This window comes from Dicentrarchus labrax, unplaced genomic scaffold (genome assembly GCF_905237075.1).
Source record: "Dicentrarchus labrax unplaced genomic scaffold, dlabrax2021, whole genome shotgun sequence".
NCBI lineage: Eukaryota > Metazoa > Chordata > Actinopteri > Moronidae > Dicentrarchus > Dicentrarchus labrax.
The window spans coordinates 215,697-240,836 of NW_026136863.1; the positions used below are offsets into that span (position 1 = coordinate 215,697).

At 46.1% G+C, this 25,140-nt stretch overlaps 1 protein-coding gene across 5 annotated transcripts in view; it reads right to left on the minus strand.

Annotated features, from left to right (window-relative positions):
* The window catches only part of LOC127360297 (disabled homolog 2-interacting protein-like), a 40,131-nt gene that overhangs the window by 8,991 nt on the left and 6,000 nt on the right, over window positions 1-25,140 (minus strand). For 4 of the 5 annotated variants that reach the window (XM_051394675.1, XM_051394677.1, XM_051394676.1 and 1 more), the window contains 7 exons: window positions 22,556-22,632; window positions 13,528-13,634; window positions 10,061-10,205; window positions 9,805-9,977; window positions 9,439-9,710; window positions 8,238-8,446; window positions 7,843-7,987 (listed from right to left, as the gene is read on the minus strand). In XM_051394675.1, coding sequence (XP_051250635.1) covers window positions 7,843-7,987; window positions 8,238-8,446; window positions 9,439-9,710; window positions 9,805-9,977; window positions 10,061-10,205; window positions 13,528-13,634; window positions 22,556-22,632 — 1,128 coding nt within the window. Of the gene's footprint in view, window positions 1-7,842; window positions 7,988-8,237; window positions 8,447-9,438; window positions 9,711-9,804; window positions 9,978-10,060; window positions 10,206-12,606; window positions 13,052-13,527; window positions 13,635-22,555; window positions 22,633-25,140 lie in introns of those variants that run through there. The other variant, XM_051394679.1, reaches the window with a different exon arrangement.

Below are 25,140 nucleotides of genomic sequence, written 5' to 3' on the forward strand. Positions count from 1 at the left end.
TTTTTTTAACATTGTTGCTGTTTTTAGTGTTGTTGGTGTTTTTTTAACGTTGTTGCTATTTTAAAGTTGCTGTTTTTAACATTGTTGGTTTTTTTTAACGTTGTTGCTATTTTTAAAGTTGCTGTTTTTAACATTGTTGCTGTTTTAAGGGTTGTTGCTGTTTTTTAGCGTTGTTGGTGTTTTTTAACGTTGTTGGTGTTTTTGAGCGCTGTTGCTGTTTTTTTTAGTGTTATTGCTGTTTTAAGCGTTGTTGCTGTTTTTTTAACATTGTTGCTGTTTTAAATGTTGCTGTTTTTAACATTGTTGCTGTTTATTAACATTGTTGTTTTTTAACGTTGTTGCTGTTTTAAGCGTTGTTGCTGTTTTTTAATATTGTTGCTGTTTTAAAGGTTGTTGCTGTTTATTAACATTGATGATGTTTTTTTAACATTGTTGGTGTTTTAACGTTGTTGCTGTTTTTAACATTGTTGCTGTTTATTAACATTGTTGTTTTTTTAACGTTGTTGCTGTTTATTAACATTGTTGCTGTTTTTTAGCATTGTTGGTGATTTTAACGTTGTTGCTGTTTTTTTTAGTGTTATTGCTGTTTTAAGCGTTGTTGCTGTTTTTTTAACATTGTTGCTGTTTTAAATGTTGCTGTTTTTAACATTGTTGCTGTTTATTAACATTGTTGTTTTTTAACGTTGTTGCTGTTTTAAGCGTTGTTGCTGTTTTTTAATATTGTTGCTGTTTTAAAGGTTGTTGCTGTTTATTAACATTGATGATGTTTTTTAACATTGTTGGTGATTTTAACGTTGTTGCTGTTTTTAACATTGTTGCTGTTTATTAACATTGTTGTTTTTTAACGTTGTTGCTGTTTATTAACATTGTTGCTGTTTTTTAGCATTGTTGGTGATTTTAACGTTGTTGCTGTTTTAAACATTGTGGCTGTTTTTAACATTGTTGCTGTTTTTTAACGTTGTTGCTGTTTTATAATATTGTTGCTGTTTTTTAGCGTTGTAGGTGTTTTTAACCTTGTTGGTGTTTTTAATGTTGTTGCTGTTTTTACTGTTGCTGTTTTTAACGTTCTTGGTGTTTTCTAGTGTTGTTGCTGTTTTTTAACATTGTTGCTGTTTTTAGTGTTGTTGCTGTTTTTTTAACGTTGGTGTTTTTGAGCGTTGTTGCTGTTTTTTTAACATTGTTGCTGTTTTTTTAACATTGTTGCTGTTTTTAGTGTTGTTGGTGTTTTTTTAACGTTGTTGGTGTTTTTTAGCGTTGTTGGTTTTTTTTAACGTTGCTATTTTTAAAGTTACTGTTTTTAACATTGTTGTTTTTTTTTAACGTTGTTGCTATTTTTAAAGTTGCTGTTTTTAACATTGTTGCTGTTTTAAGGGTTGTTTCTGTGTTTTAGCGTTGTTGGTGTTTTTTAACGTTGTTGGTGTTTTTTAACGTTGTTGGTGTTTTTGAGCGCTGTTGCTGTTTTTTTTAGTGTTATTGCTGTTTTAAGCGTTGTTGCTGTTTTTTTAACATTGTTGCTGTTTTTAGTGTTGTTGGTGTTTTTTTAAGGTTGTTGGTGTTTTTTAGCGCTGTTGTTTTTTTATAACGTTGTTGCTATTTTTAAAGTTACTGTTTTAAGGGTTGTTGCTGTTTTAAGGGTTGTTGCTGTTTTTTAGCGTTGTTGCTGTTTTTTAACGTTGTTGGTGTTTTTAACGTTGGTGTTTTTAATGTTGTTGGTGTTTTTTAGCGTTGTAGGTGTTTTTAACCTTGTTGGTGTTTTTAACGTTGTTGCTGTTTTTACTGTTGTTGCTGTTTTTAGCGTTGTTGCTGTTTTTAACGTTGTTGCTGTTTTTTAGCATTGTTGCTGTTTTTAACGTTGTTGCTGTTTTTTAGCATTGTTGCTGTTTTTTAACATTGTTGCTGTTTTTAGCGTTGTTGCTGTTTTTTTAACGTTGGTGTTTTTGAGCGTTGTTGCTGTTTTTTTAGTGTTATTGTTGTTTTAAGCGTTGTTGCTGTTTTTTTAACATCATTGCTGTTTTTTTAACATCATTGCTGTTTTTAATGTTGTTGCTGTTTTTTTAACGTTGTTGGTGTCTTTTTTAGCGTTGTTGCTGTTTTTAACGTTGTTGCTATTTTAAGGGTTGTTGGTGTTTATTAACATTATTGCTGTTTTTTAGTGTTGTTGGTGATTTTAACATTGTTGCTGTTTTAAACGTTGTTGCTGTTTTTAACATTGTTGCTGTTTTAAGGGTTGTTGTTGTTTATTAACATTGTTGCTGTTTTTTAGCGTTGTTGGTGATTTTAACGTTGTTGCTGTTTTAAACGTTGTTGCTGTTTTTAACATTGTTGCTGTTTATTAACATTGTTGTTTTTTTTAACGTTTTGGTGATTTTAAGCGTTGTTGCTGTTTTAAACGTTGTTGCTGTTTTTAACATTGTTGCTGTTTATTAACATTGTTGTTTTTTAATGTTGTTGCTGTTTTAAGCGTTGTTGCTGTTCTTTTAACATCGTTGCTGTTTTTAGTGTTGGTGTTTTTTTAACATTGTTGCTGTTTTTTAACGTTGTTGCTGTTTTTTAATATTGTTGCTGTTTTTAGCGTTGTTGCTGTTTTTAACGTTGTTGGTGTTTTTAATGTTGTTGCTGTTTTTAACATTGTTCCTGTTTTTTAGCGTTGTAGGTGTTTTTAACCTTGTTGATGTTTTTAATGTTGTTGCTGTTTTTACTGTTGTTGCTGTTTTTAACGTTGTTGGTGTTTTCGAGTGTTGTTGCTGTTTTTTTAATGTTGGTGTTTTTGAGCGTTGTTGCTGATTTTCTAGTGTTCTTGCTGTTTTTTTAGCGTTGTTGCTGGTTTTAGTGTTGTTGCTGTTTTTAATGTTGTTGCTGTTTTTAACATTGTTGCTGTTTATTAATATTGTTGTTGTTTTTTAACGTTTTGGTGATTTTAAGCGTTGTTGCTGTTTTAAACATTGTTGCTGTTTTTAACATTGTTGCTGTTTATTAACATTGTTGTTTTTTAATGTTGTTGCTGTTTTAAGCGTTGTTGCTGTTCTTTTAACATCGTTGCTGTTTTTAGTGTTGTTGGTGTTTTTTTAACATTGTTGCTGTTTTTTAACGTTGCTGTTTTTTAATATTGTTGCTGTTTTTAGCGATGTTGCTGTTTTTAACGTTGTTGGTGTTTTTAATGTTGTTGCTGTTTTTAACATTGTTCCTGTTTTTTAGCGTTGTAGGTGTTTTTAACCTTGTTGATGTTTTTAATGTTGTTGCTGTTTTTAACGTTGTTGGTGTTTTCGAGTGTTGTTGCTGTTCTTTAACATTGTTGCTGTTTTTAGTGTTGTTGCTGTTTTTTTAACGTTGGTGTTTTTGAGCGTTGTTGCTGATTTTCTAGTGTTCTTGCTGTTTTTTTAGCGTTGTTGCTGTTTTTAGTGTTGCTGTTTTTAATGTTGTTGCTGTTTTTAACATTGTTGCTGTTTTTTAGCGTTGTTTCTGTTTTTAACGTTGTTGCTGTTTTTAACATTGTTGCTGTTTTTTAACATTGTTGGTGTTTTTAGTGTTGTTGCTGTTTTTAACGTTGTTGCTGTTTTTTTAGCATTGTTTCTGTTTTTAGCGTTGTTTCTGTTTTTGACGTTGCTGTTTTTAATGTTGTTGCTGTTTTCAACATTGTTCCTGTTTTTTAGCGTTGTAGGTGTTTTTAACCTTGTTGGTTATTTTAATGTTGTTGCTGTTTTTGTTGTTTTTTTTACTTGTTGTTTTTTTACTGTTGTTGCTGTTTTTAACGTTGTTGGTGTTTTTTTTAGTGTTGTTGCTGTTCTTTAACGTTGTTGCTGTTTTTAGTGTTGTTGGTGTTTTTTAACCTTGTTGGTGTTTTTAATGTTGTTGCTGTTTTTCTACTGTTGTTGCTGTTTTTTAACGTTGTTGCTGGTTTTTAGTGTTGTTGCTGTTCTTTAACATTGTTGCTGTTTTTAGTGTTGTTGCTGTTTTTTAACGTTGCTGTTTTTGAGCGTTGTTGCTGTTTTTCTATTGTTGTTGCTGTTTTTTAGCGTTGTTGCTGGTTTTAGTGTTGTTGCTGTTTTCAATGTTGTTTCTGTTTTTAACGTTGTTGCTGTTTTTAACATTTTTGCTGTTCTTTAACATTGTTGGTGTTTTTAGTGTTGTTGCTGGTTTTAACGTTGTTGCTGTTTTTTTAGCATTGTTTCTGTTTTTAGCGTTGTTTCTGTTTTTGACGTTGCTGTTTTTAACATTATTGCTGTTTTTAATGTTGTTGCTGTTTTTAACATTGTTCCTGTTTTTTAGCGTTGTAGGTGTTTTTAACCTTGTTGGTTATTTTAATGTTGTTGCTGTTTTTACTGTTGTTGCTGTTTTTAACGTTGTTGGTGTTTTCTAGTGTTGTTGCTGTTCTTTAACGTTGTTGCTGTTTTTAGTGTTGTTGCTGTTTTTTTAACGTTGGTGTTTTTGAGCGTTGTTGCTGTTTTTCTAGTGTTCTTGCTGTTTTTTAGCGTTGTTGCTGGTTTTAGTGTTGTTGCTGTTTTTAATGTTGTTGCTGTTTTTAACATTGTTGCTGTTTTTTAGCGTTGTAGGTGTTTTTAACCTTGTTGGTGTTTTTAATGTTGTTGCTGTTTTTACTGTTGTTGCTGTTTTTAACGTTATTGGTGTTTTCTAGTGTTGTTGCTGTTCTTTAACATTGTTGCTGTTTTTAGTGTTGTTGCTGTTTTTTTAACGTTGGTGTTTTTGAGCGTTGTTGCTGTTTTTCTATTGTTGTTGCTGTTTTTTAGCGTTGTTGCTGGTTTTAGTGTTGTTGCTTTTTTTAATGTTGTTTCTGTTTTTAGTGTTGTTGCTGTTTTTTTAACATTGGTGTTTTTGAGCGTTGTTGCTGTTTTTCTAGTGTTGTTGCTGTTTTTTAGCGTTGTTGCTGGTTTTAGTGTTGTTGCTGTTTTTAATGTTGTTTCTGTTTTTAACGTTGTTGCTGTTTTTAACATTTTTGCTGTTCTTTAACATTGTTGGTGTTTTTAGTGTTGTTGCTGTTTTTAACGTTGTTGCTGTTTTTTTAGCATTGTTTCTGTTTTTAGCGTTGTTTCTGTTTTTGACGTTGCTGTTTTTAACATTATTGCTGTTTTTTAGCGTTGTTGCTGTTTTTAACATTGTTGCTGTTGTTGCTGATCCTGCAGTGCTAACATTAGCTCAGCTTGCATTAGCTGCACTGTTGTGTGTGTGTATCTGCTCTATGTAAATGGAGGTAATGATGTTTATCTACGTGATCAAACTAAAGGAATTCATATGTTTGACGCCACTGTGCAACTTTGATTAGCAGCTAGCAAGTAGAGAGCATAAACTTTAAACAATATGAATATTTGTATTTTCCACCAGGGAGCCTAACATGCACCACAGTAGGCGGTTCAAGTCCAGCACCTTTGTGTAGTACATTGTGTAATATACTGTAGGACCTTGTCGTCGCCTCATCATTACAAGAGACGCTTTATCTGTCTGTTAATTCAACAGCCATCATATAATTTTGATGCTGTTCCACCAGGAGAGTTTTCAAGGCCTCCTCTTTCCCTTTGACCTTGTAGACCCAGGAAAGTCACTCATGGGATTACCAGTGGTCATCCACCTCTTTTTATTTATGACTGCAGCTCTCTTTCCACAGATAAAAATGACACTCTACACTCAGGTTTTGGGAAACGTTTATTGTTCTACAAAAGATGGGTTGATAATTACGTGCCTTTTGATTGTAAATCAGGGTTAGATATCCCTGAAATGTGTTTACATTTCTTTTAGTCTGACAGGTTCACGTCCAGAGAGAAACTCCTCTGAAATCCACATCTGGTCTCCGTCACTCCTCCACCCTTAAAGTGAAAATTACGAGTTGCCCATGTGCTAGTTAGGACATTCCATCTAGATAGCAGAAACAGCATTTGCACTGATATAGATTTAGTTCTAATTTAGTACTATTGTAAAATTTCATCTTCTCAAAATTAACAGATTGCCATCCAGCATGAGACGGTCGCAAATGTAATGTTTGTCTGATGTTTCTGTCTTCAGGTTGGACTAAGTTAAAAAAATCATGTGTAAAATGTCTGAATGTTTGATGGAGCCACAGTGCCACCTTTTGGTAAGGTTCTGGTATAGCGTAAGGTACTTTTAAAACGGACTTTGTTTTATAATTGTGTAGTATTCCAAATAGTAAATGCCTGACACATAATTTTTGTAACAAGGATTAAGCTAGCACTATACGAAATATGTACAATCCCTCAGTGCTACTTTATATGCATGTTTGAAGATTAATGATTTAATGATTTTAATCAGTTCTACTTTTCTTTTACATTAAGTAATTTCGGTTATGTTATGTTAAAACATGTGAACAATGTATTAAGTCATGGTGGGTTCTGTGAACGGTGAATTATGATCTCGAAACTTTAAAACACAATAGGAGTAAGTTGATAAAGTTACGGGTATCAAAATATCACCAGAGGAAGTGACGCGCGCGGTCAGCTCCTCTCATCCAGTTCTGCCTCCAGAATAAAAGATATAAGGGATAGACTCCAGTCACTCCTTCTCATCTGATCTCTTCTAAACTTCGTTCTCTCACTCGTTATTTACTCTCGTTCTTAATTTTAAATTCCATACTTTACTTCGTTTTGTGACACGTGTTGAATTTTTCCTAAAGTAATAACTTGCGGTGCTGAAGTACTTTTCTAAGTACTTTTATTTTGATAACTCAAGACACGAACAAATTTCTTCTTGTATATTTTTTAGTCTTTTATATATATATATATATATCGTCAAGTATTGTCACCTTATTCACAGAAAGTGAATTTAATCTAATTCTTGGACTAAGTGACTATGGAGAATTCACCAGGCCAGCGTTTCATCCTCCAGTTATTTTTAAACAAGAAGCTGAATTAGTTAACAATCAAAGCTGAAGACCAACCACTCTAAGACATTTATCATCAGCCAGAAGGACGTTGCAGTAGTTGACTGCTCAAGAAGACGTACAAACGTTTCCAGCCGAACAAAGACATTATTATCCAGCGACTCTCTGCCTCCAACACACTCAAGCGTAAAACTACGCGTTGGGCCTTTGAATTGAAGAGCCACTGGTACCAGGGATGAGATGCAACTTCCTTCGGCCTGTTGGATCAGTGATGCAAAGCCGCAGTTGAGGTAGGAGGAAAGCCAAGGGCCTGGAATCCTTCCAAGATCCATCTACAAACAAAGTAGCCTGACTCTCCAGTACACGACCGGATTCACACACATGAAAAAGAGCTGGTGTCTTTCTGTAAGCTTTGATTCCCATCTTTTAGTTTAAGAGAATTTTGGATTAGGGCCTCTCAGTTCTAAAATTTACTCTCGCTCCTGAATCACCTAATAGTAATAATTCATATATTGTCCACATATTCTGTTACTTGTTGTCATTTGTTTGTTTATCATTTCATACTATTTACTCTGCATTAGTTTAGTTAATAAACATATATAACCGTATGTCCTTGTGGGTGCAGGTTTGATTTGATGCGGGGAAATCGATGAATCTTGTAAAAGAAATCACTACTTCAGAAATATGGGATTGAATATAGAATATGAGATTGAATATAGATTTCGAAATTGAATAAATTGATTTGAAATTGATTTGATTAGATCTGTGGAATAATTTCCTCCAGATTATTCCAGCAGCTAAACAACGGAGGTGGTGCCCCATTTACGAGTGTATTATTAATCTTCAGTGATTAATTACCTTTATTATTAAGTAGTGTCACCCCTACAGTACTGTGAAGTACATTGTGTAATATACTGTATAGTATTTTGTGTAGTACATTGTGTAATATACTGTGTAATATACTGTGTAGTAATATTGTGCAGGATACGATGTAGTACCGAGGGCGTCCTGCAGGTACTTCTGTCCAATCAGCTTCAGGTATTCCTCTATACTCTTCGTTGCCAGCGTGTTCTCTCTGAAGATCAGCTGGTCGTTATCACGGCAACGGTCCACCTCCGACATCATCAGGTCCGTCAGAAAGTCCTGCAGAGAGGGGTCAAAGGTTGTCCTCATTTGGTCCAATAAAATGTAATCTAAATCTTCTGAACGTACAGATGTCATATATATTTATATTTATATATACCTTTATGTATGTGTTTATATTTAGAATATAGTGCCATAGTGGAGAAGTTGCAGATTGCATGTAGAATAAATTCTAATTCCAGTGTTTGGTTTGTCTCTTCTGGGCTACTGGGTTATTGTAGATGCCAGGTGTAGTGGGTGGGGTTGTTACCTTGGCCTTGCCAGTGCTGTGCAGGATGTGGACGAGCGCAGCAGCCAGCTCCTCTTTAGCTCTCAGGCTGATGGAGGCCTCCAGAGTGTTACACAGCAGCAGGTAGTTGGAGCTGATGTACTCGGCAAACTCTTTGTACTGCTCCATCGGCAGGATGACGATGCTCTGATAGCGAGCTTTGATTCGCACCGTCGGCACAGACGACTTTCCTGAAACACAACCAGAAAAGACCTATTTGCAGAGGAAGGCCTGTAACGAGGGCAGAGGGTAAAGTACTCACTCAACGCTGGAGCTGATTCAATCAATAATCAATAATCAGAAGCTGTCATACGCTGACTGTTTACCATCCACAGTTTAGATCTTAGTAGGGGTGGGCGATATGGGCAAAAAATAATATCTCAATATTTTTGGGGATTTTGGCGATAACGATAATCAGTCGATATCCTTTAAAATGTGATTAGAATTGTCTGAGCTGGACTTGTGTCCACCAAACGCGTTTACAGCGCTGAGAGAGCTCAAAAACTCATTATCCGAGCGCCCAGCGGTGTTAAAAGTTGAACAGATTTCAACTTGAAGCGCTCTGAGCGCTGCGCTAAAAAAAACAAACGTCTCCGCTGACATCTTTTTACCGCTGAAGGCGCTTAGCGCTCTGAACGCTGAAGCCCATAGGACCCACGTCTCGGCACTGAATCATCTGAAGTACCGGTAGCTTCAGGGACTGGAGGTGTTTGCATTTTCTCTCTACCATCACAACGCGCTGCTAAACTGTTGCAAGGAGGATGCTAGCGAGAGGTCACTAGTCATGTGACTGAATCCTGCCATGCTGTAGAGAGCGCTGCTGCTCCGTGTATTAATGGATGGGAGGAGTTTCCGCGGGCGTTTCATTGTTTTTGTCGAAGTAATTTAAATACTCGATAATGGAAATTTGCACATCGTCAAAACAACAATGACGATATTATCGCAAACGATATATATCGCCCACCTCTAGATCTTAGTGCTTTTAGCATTAGCTCGGCTCGCAGCCCCTCCGGGACGTCCATTGTCTGTCCAACAGCGTGGGAGAAGCAGTGATTGTTAAGGTGGAACTGCTTTATTCAGTGATTGTTAAGGTGGAACTGCTTTAGTCAGTGTTTTTCCGTATTGTTTGGGTGTGACAGACTGGTTGTGCGTTGTAAATATTTGTTAGCGTCAGTCTACCTACCTCTGCTGGTACTGGGCGTGCTAACTGCATACCACTTCTCCACCAGCTGTCTGCCGGTCACTGTGGCAACGGGGATGTTGACCAATCCTACGTAGCTGCTCTTGTCTTTCTTCCTCTTCCTGTCGGTGTCTTTGTAGAGGTGAAGAGTGACGGCGCTGATGGATGGCAGACTGCTGAAGTCAAAACGCTCGCCCCAAAATATGTTGTCAGTCTTCAGTTTACACGACGTCCGAGCATAAAGACTGTCGTCCAGACACAGCTCGCAGAAATACCTGCAGTACAAACAGTAGTGTTACTGCACAGCGTACAGGTGTAAGGTGTAGCGCCCCCTACCTGTACACGTACAGCGGGTGTTGAGCCCCCTACCTTTTCTTGGCGGGCAGGTCTTTGGCTTCGATCACCCACACCGTCAGAACGTTCTCCAGCCTCCTGCTGTTGTCTTTGTTGGGATGAACCGCTCTCCTCAGGTTCTCCATCCATTTATCTCTCTCTGCTGCCGACCGACAGGAGAAACACTTTGTTCCAGTCGAGGTCGTTACCTAGGAGAGATGGGTCAGAGGTCATCACCATGGAAACAGCGGAGAGGTGACCTGTGACGGTGAGTGCGTGCAGTGGGTGTCACCTCGAAGCAGTAGTCCTGTCCCAGCAGGGAGGAGTGAACTGGTTTGATGATCACTGATTGGTCCATCCTGAGCTCCAGAGACGACACACAGCCGGCGCTTAGCAATGACTCCTGGCTACCACAGTGCAGCCGCCGCATCACACACCTGGAGAGCAGGTAACATCATCAATGACTTCATTATTGATTACCAATAGTTCCTGATCAGCTCCCTCCTGTTGATCCAGTCTGTTATAGACCAACATTTGGGCAGTATTAGTATTTATTAATGGAGTATTTTGTAATAGAGTAGTGTTATTTAATAGAGAAGTGTTTTTTAAAAAAGAATTATTTTAATGGAGATTTTATAAAAAAAGAATTTTTTTTAAAAAAATAATTAATTTAATGGAGTACTGTTAGTGTAATGAGTACTGTTACTGTAATGGAGTACTGTTACTGTAATAGAGTACTGTTACTGTAATGGAGTACTGTTAGTGTAATAGAGTACTGTTACTGTAATGGGTACTGTTACTGTAATGGAGTACTGTTACTGTAATAGGTTCGTTACTGTATGGAGTACTGTTACTGTAATGGAGTACTGTTCGTGTAATGGAGTACTTTATATTGCGGTATTAGTACTGTTACTGTAATGGAGTACTGTTACTGTAATAGAGTAGTGTTACTGTAATAGAGTAGTTACTGTAATGGAGTACTGTTACTGTAATGGAGTACTGTTAGTGTAATAGAGTACTGTTACTGTAATGGAGTACTGTTACTGTAATGGAGTACTGTTACTGTAATAGAGTAGTTACTGTAATGGAGTACTGTTACTGTAATAGAGTAGTTACTGTAATGGAGTACTGTTACTGTAATGGAGTACTGTTACTGTAATAGAGTAGTTACTGTAATGGAGTACTGTTACTGTAATGGAGTACTGTTACTGTAATAGAGTAGTTACTGTAATGGAGTACTGTTACTGTAATAGAGTAGTTACTGAATTGCATTGTGTGTTAGTGGCTGAGCCTTCCCCTTTAAGGCAGGTGCATTGTGGGTAATGTGTGCTGTTAGTTGTAGGCAGTGAGACGGCGTCTTCTTGTTCTGTAACTTGAGGAATTGTTTCAGCCCGATAACGTTATAGGACCCGCTAGTCTCAAAGGTATTGTTGATCCTAATAGAACCAGGTCCACATAGAACCAGGTCCACATAACCCCGGGTTCTCATAGAACCGGTCCTCATAGAACCGGGTCCTCATAGAACCGGGTCCACATAAACCCGGGTTCTCATAGAACCGGGTCCTCATAGAACCAGTCCTCATAGAACCGGTTCTCATAGAACCGGGTTATAGAACCAGGCCCTCATAGAACCAGTCCTCATAGAACCGGTTCTCATAGAACCGGGTTATAGAACCAGGCCCTCATAGAACCGGTCCTCATAGTACCGGGTTCTCATAGAACCGGGTCCACATAGAACCGGGTTCTCATAGAACCGGGTTATAGAACCAGGCCCTCGTAGAACCAGGCCCTCATAGAACCCGTCCTCATAGAACCCGTCCTCATAGAACCGGGTTCTCATAGAACCCGTCCTCATAGAACCGGGTTCTCATAGAACCGGGTCTTGAATGTCACCCCTACCATAATACTGTGAATTCACTGTCTGTGTGTGAGACGCTGTTCGAGGAGGTTTCTGAGCCGTTACCATAGTAACTAGCACTTCCTGTCTGCGGGAGAGAGATGGCTCTGATTGGCTGCAGCTCGCTGTGATATTGATCCTGATTGATTGATGTGTTTCTGGCGTGTGCGAGGTATTGACGAGCTCTTTGATCAGACGTGTGAACTCCAGAGGGCGCTGTGTGATAAATGTCCTCAAGTGATGTCACTTGAGTCGGCGTCAGCTGAGACCAGACTCCAACCTCACACTGCTGTCAGAGGAAGCATTGCACTGTGGGTAATGTAGGCAGCAGGACGAATAAGGATGATTGTGGTTCTGCTGACGCTGTGGAACCTGTCAGACTGACCTCTGACCTCTGACAGCCACACACACACACACACACACACACACACACACACACACACAGAGGATGAGCTCCTCCGTTAGCTCGTTATCTTAACGAGCTGCTTAACGTTAGCTTCTTACAGCGCTAATTCTCCTGTGTGTGTGTGTGTGTGTGTGTGTGTGTTTCGTGTGTGTGTGTGTGTGTGTGTGTGTGTGTGTGTGTGTGTGTTTCTGTGTGTGTGTGTGTCTGTAGCTTAATCTCATTTAGCTAACATGTTGGCTAACAGCGTGTAACTAGCCTAGCCACATGCTAATGTACCAGGCTAGCTGTGTGCAGACTGGAGCCACACACACACACACACACACACACACACACACACACACACACACACACACACACACACACACACACACACAGAGAAACGCAGCATGCATGGTCATGCAAATCAGGTAGAAGACGCCACCGTGCACACGCACACACACACACACACACACACACACACACACACACACACACACACACACTGCAGCACATTATCTATGGAGGACAAAGGCAGTTAATGCGTGCAGATACTCACCGAGCATCCTGTGAATGCTGAGGAGGAGGAGGAGGAGGAGGAGGTGGAGGAGGTGGGGGGGGTTATGGATCCATGTTCTCCTTCAGCAGCAGCAGCAGGAGGAGGAGGAGGAGGAGGAGGAGGAGGAGGAGAAGATGGAGGACTGGCTGATCCTGACGCTGTTTGTTGGAAAGGCTGAAGACCTGTCTGTCTGTCCGTCTGTCTGTCTGTCTGTCTGTCTGTCTGTCTGTCTGTCTGTCTGTCTGTCTGTCTGTCTGTCTGTCTGTCTGTCTGTCTGTCTGTTAGCTTGCTGCTACTGATGCTACACGGCTTCAGCAGCTACGCTCTCCCTCTCTCTCTCTCTCTCTCTCTCTCTCTCTCTCTCTCTCTCTCTCTCTGTCTCTCTCTCTCTCTCTCTCTCTCTCTCTCTCTCTCTCTCTATGTGACTCGACCGCCCTCTCTGTCAGCAGTGGCCCCTCCCCTGCAGTGAGGCTGCCCTACTCCCCCCCGTATGTGTCAGTAGCTGATGTGTGTGTTCAGATTCGGTTTAATGCTAACGGTGGCTGCTAATGAGGTTAGCGTAGCTGCTGCTAGCATCAGTGCACTCGGCTCTGGCCGTCCTCCACCTGTTCACCAGCGGTGGAGCGTGGGTGGAGCCTGGTTACTGAAAACAGCTGCCTGTGAGTGAGCGTGGGTGGAGCCTGGTTACTGAAAACAGCTGCCTGTGACGGCGCCCAGCTGTCACTGAAAGAGGCCACGCCCTTAATTTAAAAAAACCTTGGTCCTTAATATAATTTAAAGAAAGGCTGTAAACTGTAAACTTCTAGTGGCCGGTAGAGGAACTGCACTACAGAGCACCATAAGACCCGACTGCACCCGGTGGGTGGCGGCGCTCAGTGGAATTATGGGTAATTGATGATCAATAAAGTATCTACGAGGTACCTGGTGTCAGCAGTGATCAGGTCAGACTTCATGCTGCTCGGACGAGACAGTTTCGGCTGAGAGCGAGTACGACGAAGAGACTGCTTCAACCTCCGGGACAGGAAGCCCTGAAGAGGAGGAGGAAGAGGAGGAAGAGGAGGAGGTGAAGAGGTTTTACTGTCAAAATGTTTTTCTGATCTTTCAGTGAAAATTTGTTTTTGATAATCCACCATTACGCCAAACTCACACTGGCTCCCTCTAACTCCCACTGACTCTCACTGACTCACTGACTCCCACTAACTCCCACTGACTCACACTGACTCACTGACTCCCACTAACTCCCACCAACTCCCACTGGCTCCCACTGGCTCACACTGGCTCCCACTGACTCCCACTGGCTACTCCCACTGACTCACACTGGCTCTTACTGACTCCCACTAACTCCCACCAACTCCAACTGGCTCCCTCTAACTCCCACTGGCTCTCACTGACTCACTGACTACCACTAACTCCCACCAACTCCCACTGGCTCCCACTGACTCCCACTGGCTCCCTCTAACTCCCACCGGCTTCCACTGGCTCCCTCTAACTCCCACTGGCTCCCACTGGCTCCCACTAACTCCCACCAACTCCCACTGGCTCCCACTGAGTCCCACTGGCTACTCCCACTGACTCACACTGGCTCCCACTGGCTCCCACTAAGTCCCACTGACTAACACTGACTAACACTGGCGCCCACTGGCTCCCAGCAACTCCCACTGGCTCCCTCTAACTCCCACCGGCTTCCACTGGCTCCCTCTAACTCCCACTGGCTCCCACTGGCTCCCACTAACTCCCACTAACTCCCACCAACTCCCACTGGCTCCCACTGAGTCCCACTGGCTACTCCCACTGACTCACACTGGCTCCCACTGGCTCCCACTAACTCCCACTGACTAACACTGACTAACACTGGCGCCACTGGCCCAGCAACTCCCACTGGCTCCCTCTAACTCCCACCGGCTTCCACTGGCTCCCTCTAACTCCCACTGGCTCCCACTAACTCCCACTAACTCCCACCAACTCCCACTGGCTCCCACTGAGTCCCACTGGCTACTCCCACTGGCTCGTACTGACTAACACTGGCGCCCACTGGCTCCCACTGGCTCCCACTGACTCTCACTGACTCCAACTAACTCCCACTAACTCCCACTAACTCCCACCAACTCCCACTGGCTCCCACTGGCTCCCACTGACTCCCACTGGCTACTCCCACTGGCTCGTACTGACTAACACTGGCGCCCACTGGCTCCCACCAACTCCCACTGGCTCCCTCTAACTCCCGCCGGCTTCCACTAACTCCGACTAACTCCCACTGACTCTCACTGACTCCCACTGACTCAAACTGGCTCCCACTAACTCCGTCTAACTCCCACCGGCTTCCACTGGCTCCCTCTAACTCCCACTGGCTCCCACTAACTCCCACTGACTCTCACTGGCTCCCACTGGCTCCCACTAACTCCCTCTAACTCCCACCGGCTTCCACTGGCTCCCACTAACTCCCACTGACTCACACCGGCTCCCACTGGCTCCCACTAACTCCCTCTAACTCCCACCGGCTTCCACTGGCTCCCTCTAACTCCCACTAACTCCCTCTAACTCCCACCGGCTTCAGGCTCCACTACTCCCACTGACTCACACCGGCTCCCACTGGCTCCCACTAACTCCCTCTAACTCCCACCGGCTTCCACTGGCTCCCTCTAACTCCCACTAACTCCCACTGACTCTCACTGACTCCCACTAACTCCCACTGGCTCCCACTAACTCCCACTTACTCCCACTGACTCTCACTGACTCCCACTAACTCCCACTGACTCACACTGGCTCTCTCTAACTCCCACCGGCTTCCACTGGCTCCCTCTAACTCCCACCGGCTTCCACTGGCTCCCTCTAACTCCCACTGGCTCCCACTAACTCCCTCTAACTCCCACCGGCTTCCACTGGCTCCCGCTGGCTCACACTGGCACCCACTGACTCCCACCAACTCCCACTGGCTCCCACTAACTCCCACTGGCTACTCCCACTGGCTCGTACTGACTAACACTGGCGCCAACTGGCTCCCACCAACTCCCACTGGCTCCCTCTAACTCCCACCGGCTTCCACTGGCTCCCTCTAACTCCCACTGGCTCCCACTGGCTCCCACTAACTCCCACTAACTCCCACTGACTCTCATTGACTCCCAATAACTCCCACTGACTCACACTGGCTCCCTCTAACTCCCACTGGCTCCCACTAACTCCCACTAACTCCCACTAACTCCCACTGACTCTCACTGACTCCCACTAACTCCCACTGACTCCCACTGGCTCCCTCTAACTCCCAACGGCTGCCACTGGCTCCCTCTAACTCCCACTGGCTCCCACTGGCTCCCACTAACTCCCACTAACTCCCACCAACTCCCACTGGCTCCCACTGACTCCCACTGGCTACTCCCACTGGCTCGTACTGACTAACACTGGTGCCCACTGGCTCCCACTGACTCTCACGGACTCCCACTAACTCCCACTAACTCCCACCAACTCCCACTGGCTCCCACTGACTCCCACTGGCTACTCCCACTGGCTCGTACTGACTAACACTGGCGCCCACTGGCTCCCACCAACTCCCACCGGCTTCCACTGCCTCCCTCTAACTCCCACTGGCTCCCACTAACTCCCACTGACTCTCACTGACTCTTACTGACTCCCACTGGCTCCCACTAACTCCCACTGACTCACACTGGCTCCCACTGGCTCCCACTAACTCCCACTAACTCCCACTGACTCTTACTGACTCCCACTGGCTCCCACTAACTCCCACTGACTCACACTGGCTCCCACTGGCTCCCACTAACTCCCACTAACTCCTACTGGCTCGTACTGACTAACACTGGCGCCCACTGGCTCCAACCATCTCCCACTGGCTCCCTCTAACTCCCAGCGGCTTCCACTGGCTCCCTCTAACTCCCACTAACTCCCACTGACTCTCACTGACTCCCACTGACTCCCACTGGCTCCCACTGGCTCCCACTAACTCCCACTGACTCTCACTGACTCCCACTAACTCCCACTGACTCACACTGGCTCCCTCTAACTCCCATCGGCTTCCACTGGCTCCCTCTAACTCCCACCGGCTTCCACTGGCTCCCTCTAACTCCCACTGGCTCCCTCTAACTCCCACCGGCTTCCACTGGCTCCCTCTAACTCCCACTGGCTCCCACTAACTCCCTCTAACTCCCACCGGCTTCCACTGGCTCCCTCTAACTCCCACTGGCTCCCACTAACTCCCACTGACTCTCACTGACTCTCACTGACTCCCACTAACTCCCACTAACTCCCACCAACTCCTACTGGCTCCCGCTGGCTCTCACTGGCTCCCACTGACTCCCACCAACTCCCACTGGCTCCCACTAACTCCCACTGGCTACTCCCACTGGCTCGTACTGACTAACACTGGCGCCCACTGGCTCCCACCAACTCCCACTGGCTCCCTCTAACTCCCACCGGCTTCCACTGGCTCCCTCTAACTCCCACTGGCTCCCACTAACTCCCACTGACTCTCACTGACTCACTGACTCCCACTAACTCCCACCAAATCCCACTGGCTCCCACTGGCTCACACTGGCTCCCACTGACTCCCACTGGTTACTCCCACTGACTCACACTGGCTCTTACTGACTCCCACTGGCTCCCACTAACTCCCACTGACTCACACTGAATCCCACTGGACTCCCACTAACTCCCACTGGCTCGTACTGACTAACACTGGCGCCCACTGGCTCCCACCAACTCCCACTGGCTCCCTCTAACTCCCACCGGCTTCCACTGGCTCCCTCTAACTCCCACTGGCTCCCACTAACTCCGTCTAACTCCCACCGGCTTCCACTGGCTCCCTCTAACTCCCACTGGCTCCCACTGGCTCCCACTAACTCCCACTAACTCCCACTGACTCTCATTGACTCCCAATAACTCCCACTGACTCACACTGGCTCCCTCTAACTCCCACTGGCTCCCACTAACTCCCACTAACTCCCACTGACTCTCACTGACTCCCACTAACTCCCACTGACTCACACTGGCTCCCTCTAACTCCCACCGGCTGCCACTGGCTCCCTCTAACTCCCACTCGCTCCCACTGGCTCCCACTGGCTCCCACTAACTCCCACTAACTCCCACCAACTCCCACTGGCTCCCACTGACTCCCACTGGCTACTCCCACTGGCTCGTACTGACTAACACTGGTGCCCACTGGCTCCCACTGACTCTCACGGACTCCCACTAACTCCCACTAACTCCCACCAACTCCCACTGGCTCCCACTGACTCCCACTGGCTACTCCCACTGGCTCGTACTGACTAACACTGGCGCCCACTGGCTCCCACCAACTCCCACCGGCTTCCACTGCCTCCCTCTAACTCCCACTGGCTCCCACTAACTCCCACTGACTCTCACTGACTCTTACTGACTCCCACTGGCTCCCACTAACTCCCACTGACTCACACTGGCTCCCACTGGCTCCCACTAACTCCCACTAACTCCCACTGACTCTTACTGACTCCCACTGGCTCCCACTAACTCCCACTGACTCACACTGGCTCCCACTGGCTCCCACTAACTCCCACTAACTCCTACTGGCTCGTACTGACTAACACTGGCGCCCACTGGCTCCAACCATCTCCCACTGGCTCCCTCTAACTCCCAGCGGCTTCCACTGGCTCCCTCTAACTCCCACTAACTCCCACTGACTCTCACTGACTCCCACTTACTCCCACTGGCTCCCACTGGCTCCCACTAACTCCCACTGACTCTCACTGACTCCCACTAACTCCCACCAAATCCCAATGGCTCCCACTGGCTCACACTGGCTCCCACTGACTCCCACTGGTTACTCCCACTGACTCACACTGGCTCCCACTGGCTCCCACTAACTCCCACTAACTCTTACTGACTCCCACTGGCTCCCACTAACTCCCACTGACTCACACTGGCTCCCACTGGCTCCCACTAACTCCCACTAACTCCCACTGGCTCGTACTGACTAACACTGGCGCCCACTGGCTCCAACCATCTCCCACTGGCTCCCTCTAACTCCCAGCGGCTTCCACTGGCTCCCTCTAACTCCCACTAACTCCCACTGACTCTCACTGACTCCCACTTACTCCCACTGGCTCCCACTGGCTCCCACTAACTCCCACTGACTCTCACTGACTCCCACTAACTCCCACTGACTCACACTGGCTCCCTCTAACTCCCATCGGCTTCCACTGGCTCCCTCTAACTCCCACCGGCTTCCACTGGCTCCCTCTAACTCCCACTGGCTCCCTCTAACTCCCACCGGCTTCCACTGGCTCCCTCTAACTCCCACTGGCTCCCACTAACTCCCTCTAACTCCCACCGGCTTCCACTGGCTCCCTCTAACTCCCACTGGCTCCCACTAACTCCCACTGACTCTCACTGACTCTCACTGACTCCCACTAACTCCCACTAACTCCCACCAACTCCTACTGGCTCCCGCTGGCTCTCACTGGCTCCCACTGACTCCCACCAACTCCCACTGGCTCCCACTAACTCCCACTGGCTACTCCCACTGGCTCGTACTGACTAACACTGGCGCCCACTGTCTCCCACCAACTCCCACTGCCTCCCTCTAACTCCCACCGGCTTCCACTGGCTCCCTCTAACTCCCACTGGCTCCCACTAACTCCCACTAACTCCCACTGACTCTCACTGACTCCCACTAACTCCCACTGACTCCCACTGGCTCCCTCTAACTCCCACTGGCTCCCACTGGCTCCCACTAACTCCCACTAACTCCCACTGACTCTCACTGACTCCCACTAACTCCCACTGACTCACACTGGCTCCCTCTAACTCCCACCGGCTTCCACTGGCTCCCTCTAACTCCCACTGTCTCCCACTGGCTCCCACTAACTCCCACTGACTCTCACTGACTCACTGACTCCCACTAACTCCCACCAAATCCCACTGGCTCCCACTGGCTCACACTGGCTCCCACTGACTCCCACTGGTTACTCCCACTAACTCCCACTGACTCTCACTGACTCACTGACTCCCACTAACTCCCACCAAATCCCACTGGCTCCCACTGGCTCACACTGGCTCCCACTGACTCCCACTGGCTCCCACTAACTCCCACTGACTCACACTGAATCCCACTGGCTCCCACTAACTCCCACTAACTCCCACTGGCTCGTACTGACTAACACTGGCGCCCACTGGCTCCCACCAACTCCCACTGGCTCCCTCTAACTCCCACCGGCTTCCACTGGCTCCCTCTAACTCCCACTGGCTCCCACTAACTCCGTCTAACTCCCACCGGCTTCCACTGGCTCCCTCTAACTCCCACTGGCTCCCACTAACTCCCACTGACTCTCACTGACTCTCACTGACTCCCACTAACTCCCACTAACTCCCACCAACTCCTACTGGCTCCCGCTGGCTCTCACTGGCTCCCACTGACTCCCACCAACTCCCACTGGCTCCCACTAACTCCCACTGGCTACTCCCACTGGCTCGTACTGACTAACACTGGCGCCCACTGTCTCCCACCAACTCCCACTGCCTCCCTCTAACTCCCACCGGCTTCCACTGGCTCCCTCTAACTCCCACTGGCTCCCACTAACTCCCACTAACTCCCACTGACTCTCACTGACTCCCACTAACTCCCACTGACTCCCACTGGCTCCCTCTAACTCCCACTGGCTCCCACTGGCTCCCACTAACTCCCACTAACTCCCACTGACTCTCACTGACTCCCACTAACTCCCACTGACTCACACTGGCTCCCTCTAACTCCCACCGGCTTCCACTGGCTCCCTCTAACTCCCACTGGCTCCCACTGGCTCCCACTAACTCCCACTGACTCTCACTGACTCACTGACTCCCACTAACTCCCACCAAATCCCACTGGCTCCCACTGGCTCACACTGGCTCCCACTGACTCCCACTGGTTACTCCCACTAACTCCCACTGACTCTCACTGACTCACTGACTCCCACTAACTCCCACCAAATCCCACTGGCTCCCACTGGCTCACACTGGCTCCCACTGACTCCCACTGGCTCCCACTAACTCCCACTGACTCACACTGAATCCCACTGGCTCCCACTAACTCCCACTAACTCCCACTGGCTCGTACTGACTAACACTGGCGCCCACTGGCTCCCACCAACTCCCACTGGCTCCCTCTAACTCCCACCGGCTTCCACTGGCTCCCTCTAACTCCCACTGGCTCCCACTAACTCCGTCTAACTCCCACCAGCTTCCACTGGCTCCCTCTAACTCCCACTGGCTCCCACTAACTCCCACTGACTCTCACTGACTCTCACTGACTCCCACTAACTCCCACCAACTCCCACTGGCTCCCGCTGGCTCACACTGGCTCCCACAGACTCCCACTGGCTACTCCCACAGGCTCTTACTGACTAACACTGGTGCCCACTGGCTCCCACCAACTCCCACTGGCTTCCACTGGCTCCCTCTAACTCCCACTGGCTCCCACTAACTCCCTCTAACTCCCACCGGCTTCCACTGGCTCCCTCTAACTCCCACTGGCTCGTACTGACTAACATTGGCGCCCACTGGCTCCCACCAACTCCCACTGGCTCCCACTAACTCCCACTGACTCTCACTGACTCCCACTAACTCCCACTGACTCACACTGGCTCCCACCGGCTTCCACTGGCTCCCTCTAACTCCCACCGGCTTCCACTGGCTCCCTCTAACTCCCACTGGCTCCCACTAACTCCCACTGACTCTCACTGACTCACTGACTCCCACTAACTCCACCAAATCCCAATGGCTCCCACTGGCTCACACTGGCTCCCACTGACTCCCACTGGTTACTCCCACTGACTCACACTGGCTCTTACTGACTCCCACTGGCTCCCACTAACTCCCACTGACTCACACTGAATCCCACTGGCTCCCACTAACTCCCACTAACTCCCACTGGCTCGTACTGACTAACACTGGCGCCCACTGGCTCCCACCAACTCCCACTGGCTCCCTCTAACTCCCACCGGCTTCCACTGGCTCCCTCTAACTCCCACTAACTCCCACTGACTCTCACTGACTCCCACTGACTCTCACTGACTCCCACTAACTCCCACTGACTCACACTGGCTCCCTCTAACTCCCACCGGCTTCCACTAGCTCCCTCTAACTCCCACTGGCTCCCACTAACTCCCACTGACTCTCACTGACTCTCACTGACTCTCACTGACTCCCACTAACTCCCACTAACTCCCACCAACTCCCACTGGCTCCCACTGGCTCACACTGGCTCCCACTGACTCCCACTGGCTACTCCCACTGGCTCCCACTGGCTCCCACTAACTCCCACTGGCTCGTACTGACTAACACTGGCGCCCACTGGCTCCCACCAACTCCCACTGGCTCCCTCTAACTCCCACCAGCTTCCACTGGCTCCCTCTAACTCCAACTGGCTCCCACTAACTCCCACTGACTCACACTGGCTCCCACCGGCTTCCACTGGCTCCCTCTAACTCCCACCAGCTTCCACTGGCTCCCTCTAACTCCCACTGGCTCCCACTAACTCCCACTGACTCTCACTGACTCTCACTGACTCCCACTAACTCCCACTGACTCCCACTGGCCCCTCAGAGGGTGGTATTGTGGGTTGAGGGTCCGTTATCAGTAATGATGGTTTTCTTTTTATTTCAAATGTGTACTATGTGATTCTTTGGTTTTGTAAAAACTCTTGTTCTGTGTTAAAGAATTAATTAAAAATTACCCTACAGGAGGAGGTTGAGGAGTACAGACTGTATCTCTCTCTGTCACCTGCAGGTGGAGCCAGTCAGCTGATCTACAGCTCCTGTTACCACAGAAACAGCAGGCTGATCCCAGCTGGCAGGAGCTGTGCGTTTGTGTGTGTGTGTGTGTGTGTGTGTGTGTGTGTGTGTGTGTGTGTGTGTGTGTGTATGTATGTATGTGTGTGTGTGTGTGTGTGTGTGTGTGTGTGTGTGTGTGTGTGCGTGCGTGTGTTCACCGTCACTCTGGCAGTGGGCGTGTCCACGGTGGAGCTACTGGGCATGCTCTGTCGACGGACTCCTCGCTCTGGAACATCTGGAACAGACAGAGTGCATGATGGGAGTTTCCTGAAATTTGTTCAGCCATGGTGCTCTACAGCTGTTGCTGTGGTAACTGGTCGTGAGGTGGGGTTGCCATGGCGACCGGTGGCAGCTGAACGTGTGTGTGTCGCAGTGGCGTCGATCACAACAAATATAAAATCAATAAAATCAAGAGAAACATTCAATCATTAATCCTCAATAACAGATTGTTTGACTGATTGGATTCATTTATATTTATTGGGTGACTGTAATCTGATCAGTTTTTACTTTTATTCAGATTCCACAGATAAATAATAATCAATGAGATTATCATGAGACAGACACACAGACAGACAGACACAGACACAGACACAGACAGACAGACAGACAGACAGTGAGACAGACACACAGACAGACAGTGAGACAGACACACAGACAGACAGACAGTGAGACAGACACAGACACAGACACAGACAGACAGACAGACAGACAGTGAGACAGACAGACAGACAGACAGTGAGACAGACACACAGACAGACAGTGAGACAGACACAGACAGACAGACAGACAGACAGCGAGACAGACACACAGACAGACAGTGAGACAAACACAGACAGTGAGACAGACACACAGACAGACAGACAGTGAGACAGACACAGACAGACAGTGAGAGAGACACACAGACAGTCAGTGAGACAGACACAGACAGACAGTGAGACAGACACACAGACAGTCAGTGAGACAGACACAGACAGACAGACAGCGAGACAGACACACAGACAGACACAGACAGACAGTGAGAGAGACACACGGACAGTCAGTGAGACAGACACACAGACAGACAGTGAGACAGACACACAGACAGACAGTGAAATAGCAGCAGTTATTCAATTCAATTCAATTTTATTTGTATAGCGCCAATTCATAACAGAAGTTATCTCAGGACACTTTTCAAATAGAGCAGGTCTAGACCGAACTCTTTATAACATTATTTACAGAGACCCAACAGTACCACCATGAGCAAGACCTTGGAGACAAGGGCAAGGAAAAACTGCCTGTTAAAAGGCAGAAACCTAGGACAGACAGATGATATTAGCAATGGCAGTCAAGCAGGACCATGGCTATATGGTTATATGTTCTAATTAGTGCCGTCAGTTTAACGTGTTATTAAAGGCGTTATCGCAAACCCATTTTAGCAGCGTCAATTTTTTTATCGCGAGATTAACGCCTAGCACACTTTGTAGTTTTTTTCACATGCTGTTGCAACAACTAGTAACGTTAGAAAAACTACAACACCACACCGGATCTATCTAGACCGGAAACAAAACAACACACACTTGTTTAAGAGTAGTAGACGTTACGTTTTGAGTGGATGGCGAGCACGAGACGCCGAAATGGATGGATTCCTTGTTGTCTGAAAATGTCAACAGGCTTGTCTGTTTGAGTAACTGGCTCAAAGCAAAGAAGTAGTAGGCTTACCTTTTACTGGTAACCGTTACTGTTCATTCTTTCTGAAATAAGAGGCTGGGTTGAGCCTCTGGTGAATAAACTGCTATGTTCAAAGCAAACTTGAAAAAAGTATTAAGCCATGGTTTAACTGCACTATAGGCTGAGTCCTAGTTTACCTTACATGTGCACTTTGTAATTTTATTTTGTATCGCCCTGTTTTGATCCCTTAGAAAGGGCTGTTGAAGGGGCTGTTTGTGGGACAAAGTATTTGTTTCACCCTTTTATTGATGGACAGTGTTACATTGTGTGAGAGCTTATTTGCTCCAAGTGAGAATGTTAGTGTGAAATTAAACACTACAGTATATGCCAATGTTGTTTTCAATAAAAACATTTGCACAAAGCAAGCCGATTCACTTTTCCATGTTGATAAGAGCATTAAAATAATGGGACAAAAAGAAATCAAGGGACATTTAGAATAGATAAAAATGTATATATGTTCTAATATACTGCAGTTATATGTTCTAATGTACAGCAGTTATATGTTCTTATGTACAGCAGCTATATGTTCTAATGTACAGCAGTTATATGTTCTAATGTACAGCAGTTATATGTTCTACTGGTGGTGCTGTGGTACTGATTGTTTTGTGGTACTGAGTGGTTCTGTACCATTAGCGGTTACTGAGATCAGGTCACTCTAGAGTCTCTGACTGTTGGTTGTTTATAAGTTAATCACATCATAAACAACAGTTTACAGTAAACAAACTCAGCTGATCTGCAGCCAGTTACTACATTGAATATTTGGACTTGGTTTCACAGCTTATAGACTGAACATCTGTTTGCTCACACACACACACACACACACACACACACACAGAGTTTATAAGCCGTACAACATGATTTCTGATTGGATGTATAATGTATATATATATATATATATATTCTGTATTCAGTGATTACAGCTCGTCTGACTGACTTCACATTTACAGAACACCATCACTTCAAAGTTTGGATTCTATAAGAAGTCAGGTGGAAGTGTTCCATATTAAAATGTCTCTGAATGGTATTGTAGTCCCTG